The sequence below is a fragment of the Hyposmocoma kahamanoa genome, unplaced genomic scaffold, assembly GCF_003589595.1.
Source record: "Hyposmocoma kahamanoa isolate Upper Pololo Valley unplaced genomic scaffold, ASM358959v1 152, whole genome shotgun sequence".
NCBI classification, from domain to species: domain Eukaryota; kingdom Metazoa; phylum Arthropoda; class Insecta; order Lepidoptera; family Cosmopterigidae; genus Hyposmocoma; species Hyposmocoma kahamanoa.
Genome location: NW_020653539.1, coordinates 5,457 through 13,352, shown reverse-complemented (window position 1 = coordinate 13,352; position 7,896 = coordinate 5,457). Strand labels below are relative to the sequence as shown.

Below are 7,896 nucleotides of genomic sequence, written 5' to 3'. Positions count from 1 at the left end.
TGCGTGGCAGTCCGGCATGGTAACCGTTCGGCCACGGAGGCAGTTAAATAAAATACTTGTAAACAATGCTCACTGACGTTGGCTATGACAATATTAACGATACCCTCTCAATGGTAGTTTATTGGTTTAATAATTTATTGCTTAATGCCAAGAAGGCTCCGCAGGACGTATAACTAACTCGCTTTCCAAATCACATGACTTGGACATTGGTCTTGAGTTAAAAAGTTTCCAAAGAAGTTTGGGTGATATTATAAATACATAAATTACATTTCAATTAATTTTACAGTACTTAGTAAATTCTCTGAAATTTATATTTTAATTTTTAAATCAGTTTGTGTATATCGATGTTATAAGTTGATAGATTAATTATATATTCGCATAATTTAAAACAACAGTAATTTTGTTAATAATTCATAGCATATTGTTGTCATTACATGTTGTGATGTTCCTACCTACTCAGAGACCTTTTATTAGAATATTTTTAATAAAATTTTTAGGGATTGTTGTTAATATTTTAGGAAGTATGGGAAAAATATTGAAAAAAATATTTGTTCAGGAAAACTGGATTTTCACTATATTAAGACAACGGCACTATATTAAGATGTACTTTTAAAATTTAAAAATATAGGAAATTTTTCTTTCCCTTTTATTTTTAAACATATTTGGCTAGTACAAAAAATTAACGAAACGTCGGTTTGTTTGAAAAAACAAATATACGCGATTTAAATCCGGAAAAATAGTTTCATTTCCTATGTGTAACAATCGCGAAAACCTAAGAACTCGATAAGTAGAAAATTGTTTACGTATCTGCAATAAGCTTTAACCTATACATGTTCTTTTCTAAATCTTTCACAGGAAGAGAATAATTAGTTTTTCATCGACTCTGAACAAATACCCTTTTTGAGTTAATACACTATTATATTCACAATGCGATATGTGCTTCGTCGTTTCAATTGCTACCCAACTCAAGACGGTTAGTTTGATTGCGATGCGGTGGCCTATATTCAAGATCGTCATCGGAAACGTCACCATAAAACAATCTTGGAATCATTGAACGTTTCTAGTATTTCATTGTCTAATCTATCAAATCATAATCTATCATAACTTAAGAAGAAATATATAATTTGAAAAATATATATATAATATTTGAAAGATTTAGTTTATATACTCCGTAAAGAACATGTGTAAGCATACTTACTTAACATCAACTACCTCCATTTGATCTTTGCAAAGGACATAAAGTTTGTTAGGTTATTTTTCGCTAAGTATTAATTTTTTTCTGAAAAATATCCATCTACTGGAACTGGAATTGGTACATTTACTTGTATTTTTTGTTAAATTATATTTTAATTGATTTTATTACTTTCAGCCGATAAAATCATTATACGGAGAATTCGATTGCTTTTTAGACGATCAAAATTATTACGATACAATATATGATACATATGATGGCGTATATTCCTACCGCATGACTATTCGTGAAAAAATATGTCACGTTAGACTTAATGTTATAGGTAAGTACCTACAGACTCAATAATTTATCAGTAATACAACGAGTAGTGATGCTAGTGCGCATGCGGTGTTATAATATAAATATTTATCATGGGTCATCTAGCTCGTGCGCGATACGCCCGCGGGGTACAGACATTGGAGGAGACGAAGTGGTATGACGCGTGCGTGCGCGGATATGCGCGATCAAAATGCTCGAGATCTGTCTTAAGATAATATGCAGTATATAGAAGGAAGTAGTACATTGTGTATTAAGGACGGTAAACAAGAAATCACTAACAAGGGTCTATTAAAAGCCCGAAACCGAAGGCTGAGGCTGTATTTTTTTACCGTCCGAAATACATTATTTCCTCGCAAAGACGTAAATACAATGTTTATTTCTTGTATGAATAAATATGGTTCACATCACAACAATGGCGGGCTTTTTGTTTTTGTTTTATCAACAGATGGCCAGCTAGCTCCAAAGATAATACAACTCGAACTAAAATATTGCAAAAAAGCAAAGATACATGACAGCCGACGGCATTTAGCAATATTTCTTTTACAATAAAAGAAATATTGCTAAATTTTGCACAGAAAATAATCAAAATCAATTACAAGAAATTCTTAGTAATAAGTATTTAAGTTATTTAAGGGTGAATTGCAATTAAATTTCTTTAAAGTTTAGTAACATTTTAAGCGAAAGTTTTAATTTTGAACTTTTTAATCCTTAATTGTGAAAGTTAGCCACCAGGCAATCATACTATTAACGAGCAAGTGCGATGAAAGTTAATTTGTCTACTTCGGTATGTTGATATTAAAACCACGAAACCATCTTTATTATTACATCAATTTTATTCAGCTTAAACGGTTATTTGTTTACATTAAAGACTTTACCAGTTTGACAGTTAGTACCCTTGGTAAACGATTGGTCTTTTGAACGTTTTTCCTTGTGGTATCGTTGTTACTTTTTATGGCATGTCACAGATAAGGAGGTGTCACTTTATAAGGATTCATCTCGGTCATGATTGGACTACTTCCCTTTATAGGATTACTATCTTGCAACTTCTAAATTTTGTTCTTGTATGAACAAGGTATTATGACGATTGGGTTGTAGATTGCAGATTTACTACGATCGCCAACCCGCCTATTTCTTTCTTTTTTTTTTTGACGGGGGAAATCTTTATCGATACCCCTGAGCCCAGGGAGACTCAGGGGTTATGTGGAGACTGTCCCTCCAGACTTGAGGGCCTACCCCACTAAAACCCCCCCGGGTTTCCCTCTCGCCGGTTGAGTCGGCGCCGTGGGATCAGTGAACATTCACCACGACATCGCCAACCCGCCTGCCAATTGTGGCGATTATGGTGAGTGCTCCATAAAATGTTGAGGACTTGATGCCATTTAATAGTTAAACTACAAACAGCATATAAATATAAGCTGTTAGTTATCAGGATTGCTGACCCTAAAAGTCTAAGGCTGCCAACAAATCTGCATGGTTAACGCGTGAAATCGTAAACAATTTGACGCAATAACTGCATGCAAAATTTCAAAGTCGTTATCCAAAACCTCGACTGCATGAAATTGATATCATCTTCACGTATTAACCGTATGCAGCCGAAACCTACTGCATGCAGTCGAGATTGCCTGCCGAGACCTCGACTGCATAAAGTTGGCAACAACTATACGCATTAACTGCAAACACGCAGTCAATCTGCTAGCAGCCTAACACGCATATCTCATGATTTAGTCTGGATTCCAGGCTCCTAGAGATTTTGTCACAGGAATTCCTATAGGTTATAACCGAAAGTAGAGAAATTAGTATAATTTTTTTACGTAAAAAAGGATTAGGGGAAAGGTGTACGAAATGATCCTTGGGGGTAAAATGATCCTTTTCAATTGTAGCGAATCTAGTAACGTCATCTAGATATTTTGTTCGGTAAAATGTAGGCCTCAATGTGCCTTCTCATTAGTCAATTCGTAATGGCGATGTGAGTGACGAGTTAATTTTTGTGGAAAAAAAATAAAAATTGTGTGAGTTTGATCTAAGGTAGAGTTGATTAAAAGCTTGAGCAACTTCCATTCTAAGCAATCAATTGCTAAGATTTTTGTGTTGGTGGCTTTGTGGTAACAGTAGACAGCATGCAGGTTATTTCGCCGAACAAAAAATAAAATTAAGTAAATTGGGGCGAGATAATTATGATTTTGGTGTACGAGATGGTCCGTGGGGATCATCTTGTACTGTATATGTTGTTAACGAACTATTTTTAATTTCTATGTTGTTCTGAGTAGTTGAAACCTCTTAATTAAATAGCTTGCAATACGAATAAAATAGTAGAACACTGGATTTCGTTTACATGATCGATCTCGATTAATAACAAATATAAATGCTTTTTCTTGTTTTAGACCAGGCCGCGTAATAGTAAAAGAAAAACCATTCGTGGTGGGTGGTCGGAAGACTATGATCTAAAGAACTAGACGCGTAAAAAGTAGGACGCCACAAGATCGGCAAGTAAATAATTCGCAATAGGTACGCGTTATGCCATTAAAAAGACGGGCTAAAGGTAAAAATAATGGGTCTGTCAGTTCAAGGAAATATTAAGGTGAAAAAAAACACTGTTCATCAGATATGTTTAACGGGAAATCGAGCTCGTAAAGTACATTAAAGAAAAGGAGACGAGGATGGATATCAACTTCCCATAAAAAACAATATCGCCCACCCTTAGGTACCTGTAAGATATCAGTTAATTAGGATTATTTGTTCTCGAAGTTCCGTAACTGTTGTTTCATATACCTAGATTACATAAGTGAGGACTTTGTTAAGTCTTAAAAGTTGTTGTCTTCATTTGTTTCTACCAAATACTAGAAATTTTCCTAAATAAAGGCAAGGTCTTGCCCTTTAGTAGGGTTTTAAAAATATGAAAATATAATAATGATAGATCAAAAAATAAAACGTTTTACTAAACAACATGTAAATAGATAAATTTTCTATCATTCAACGCTTTTACGTCTGCTTTAAGCTGAATATCTTTTAACCGCTCACGCGATGCGCTCCTCCTACCGCAAAATGGCGGCTATTTGGTTTCGCAAATTAGAAAAGCATTCAGTTTAAATACAGTTTTTATAAATAAAAATTAATATTCTGCATTGCTAAATAAATACCGTCCGTATTACCAACAAAAACATCTCAAATAAAATGCAGTAATACACCGCAAATCCTGCACTTAAAAAGCACTAATGAAATTTTTGGTGTACTTGAATAAATATGATAATATTCCGTTCGAGTGGTTCTAACGTTTACCATGAAATTACTCCTTAAAGTATAGTTTATAAACATTTATATTCAGGGTAAACTTAAAAAACGCTACTTACGCTACTACGTATCTAAATAAACACCGAAATCACCAGCCCAAACAATTAACACACACGATTGTCGTGACGAATTTTTGAAGTTGTTTATTTTTTTTAAATGACAGACCCAGGCATTAAAAACTTTATGGTTTGCTAGAGTAGTTATCGAAATAGCAATTAATATTAGTTCTTTTACCTGTTATAACTTCGATATCCGATAAATCGGTATAAAATCATCACCGGCACCTCTAGGTGTGGTATGCGTCTACGACTGCATGTATCGCGTGAGCGGCCAAACTACCATCATTCTCCCTTAAGAGGATCATCTGGTACACCTTTCCCCTAAATGGTTGACGTAACAGATTAGGATTTTGAATATGTAGCACTTTTTGATAACTATTTTGTTATATCATCCGTATACAATATAGAAATCAACATCAGCTCCATTATTTCAGGATCAGCAAGAGCCCGGTCAGTCTCTAACCCTAAGACCACAACACAACAAACAGCGATCACATATGTCAAGCCAAAGACGGCGACAGTTACTCCGTCAGAAGAAATACTACAAGATATGTCAAAACCTACGTCCACTGATACTCCAAAAGACCTTCCAGCGGAATGGACATACGTGAGCGTAGGTCTGGGCGTGGTCGTTGTGGCTTTAGGAGTAGCAGGTCTAATTGTATATGTTTATAGGAGGCAGCGAAGCCGAAACACGGCTACACCAGACACTGAGGTATTTACAAGTACAGAAACATTAATTGAAAATATTTTCTTTTATAATATCAAGTGACGGAACGAACAAGTCGTGCGCCTGATGGTAAGGTACACTCCTGTCCACTCAAAGCTTTCAATCGCAAAGATCTGAGAGGTACTGCCACTGCGCCCGTCACCCTGAGACATAAGTTGACAAGTCCCATGTGCCTGTAATTTCACCAGCACCCTTCAAAACCGGAACGCAATAATTCTGACATTACTTTTTGGCGGCAGAAATAGGTAAGGTGACAGTCCTTCCCTCGACGAATTCTTTCACAAGGAGCTTTACTGGTACTAAATAAAACAAATTAAACACACGTATCGTCTATTACAGTGTGTTGATTTGCATTCTTGCCATATTTAAGAAATTAATAAAAGAAATAATGCTAAATCATCTAAAAATATTTTTTTTTAGATTCTTTTCAATATTCTGGCCTATTGTATCTAGTAAAGTTTTACAAAATTGTCACTAAAGAGAATGCACCGCGGGAGGGCAGTGTTTATTTTTATTTAATCGTACATAAGAAATAATTTCTCATTAAATAAAAATACGCGATGTTTATTGGATTTAGTGTTGTATTTCGTAAAATTATGACAGCGACATCTATTGCTCCTTGGCGAAACTAACAGTTGACACTAGACTATAATTCGGAATTGACAACGTGACAATCAAGACTCAGCTTGTTTTACTTATTTTTCTTCATGATAATGCGGAATAATAATTGAAAACAACGTAATTTTAATAGATTTCATTATTACCTACTTTTCTTTTTTGGCAGATAAAATTCCCTGAATGTAAATAATATTAAGTACTTTAACATTATACTACGATAGGACGATTTGAAACATCAAAAAAGAAAGAGATGGCATTATACAGTTCATATAGCGATATTTCTTTCCTATTTTTAGTAAGGAATAGACAATATTGGGAAGTCGTTCGTTCTTTCAGTCACTTTAACAATAATACATTACTTGGTTGATAGGTTCGTCATGGTACGAAAATGAGTAATATTATAATAAGCTTACTTTCAGCTTACATTGAAATAAGATTGTTTTTAGAAAGGTTATGTTAGACCCCCAGGTGATTGCGACCCGATGTAATACCGCAATTAAATAAAAAATGAGAATTTAGGAAATTTTATTTTTTCCGTCCGACATCCGTCCGAAACAATTACTGTCAAATAAGTAATATTCGACAAAATTAAAAGACAAGTATCAAGTATGAAGCTTCATTCGCATCACGCGTCTTTTCATTTGGTCAAGTATTGCTTATTTGGCAGTAATTGTTTCGGACGGATGTCGGACGGAGATCGAGAGTAGACCCCCAGTTTCGGACATAGAATGACCTCTGTAAATATGGCGATGATGCAAATCAACACATTGTGTACCTACCTATTTAAAAAATGTCGATATTGTTTTTTAATTGCGTGTTGTTCAATTTAATATTGTAATTTTTAATTTTCAAATTTATTATTTCAATGTTCGTACTATTGGTCCAGTAGGGTTTTTTTTTTTTTAATTTTCGACTGCTTGATTTTGTATATTATACACGTACGATAATTTTGTCTAATTGCAGCACAACTAAGTCAAGTCAATGAACTCGGAGTCGATATATTCGAATATGTCAACACGAGCGGTGCCACTGGATTTGACGCGTGTCTCTGATTCTGTTTTATTTTAAATTCTAAGCTTCTTTGTTTTGTAACTCGTGTCTCTATTACTAAACGTAAACAATGTGAAAGTGATTATAAACCAAATAGTCATATTAGACGCAGCACTCACAATACTGCTGGTCCACCAGCTTAAGAACGAGCTATGCTCGGAATTTCACTTGGGGATAAAATTTGTGATGAAGTTAACCGACAGAGAACCAAAATCACCGACATAGCTCGTTGAAAGTGGCAATGGACTGGCCATATCCCTCGAGGAACCGATAACTGAGGGGGGAAATGAGTTCTTCAGTGGAGACCACGACTCGGCAAATTGTAGTGTACAACGCCTTCCGGCCAGATGGGGTGACGATCTGCGAAAGGCTGCTGACAGGAAGTGGACGCGATAAACTCCGCGACAAGAACATCTCTGTCCTCTGGACGAACTCTTTCACAAAGACCTTTGCTGCTACAAACTTGTCCATACCTTTGCTCAGATTTGTATCAGTAATATTCCTTTTTTTCTGTTTGTTGTGAGTAAAGAATGTAATAACAACATGTTTAGAAATGTTCGTTTCGCTTAGCCGTCGATACGTCCAAGATGTGACCTTGAATTGTATAACGAATATGCGCGCAGGTGATTGTGAGTTGTTTT

General features: G+C 35.2%; 1 protein-coding gene across 1 annotated transcript; it reads left to right on the top strand.

Moving 5' to 3' along the window:
* Positions 1-1,413: 1,413 nt before the first annotated feature.
* On the top strand, positions 1,414-7,452 carry LOC113240558. The gene is made up of 3 exons (XM_026477892.1): positions 1,414-1,514; positions 5,292-5,572; positions 7,169-7,452. Exons 1-3 carry the CDS (start codon positions 1,469-1,471, stop codon positions 7,175-7,177), a joined length of 336 nt encoding a protein of 111 aa, XP_026333677.1. The 5' UTR covers positions 1,414-1,468; the 3' UTR covers positions 7,178-7,452.
* Positions 7,453-7,896: the final 444 nt, after the last annotated feature.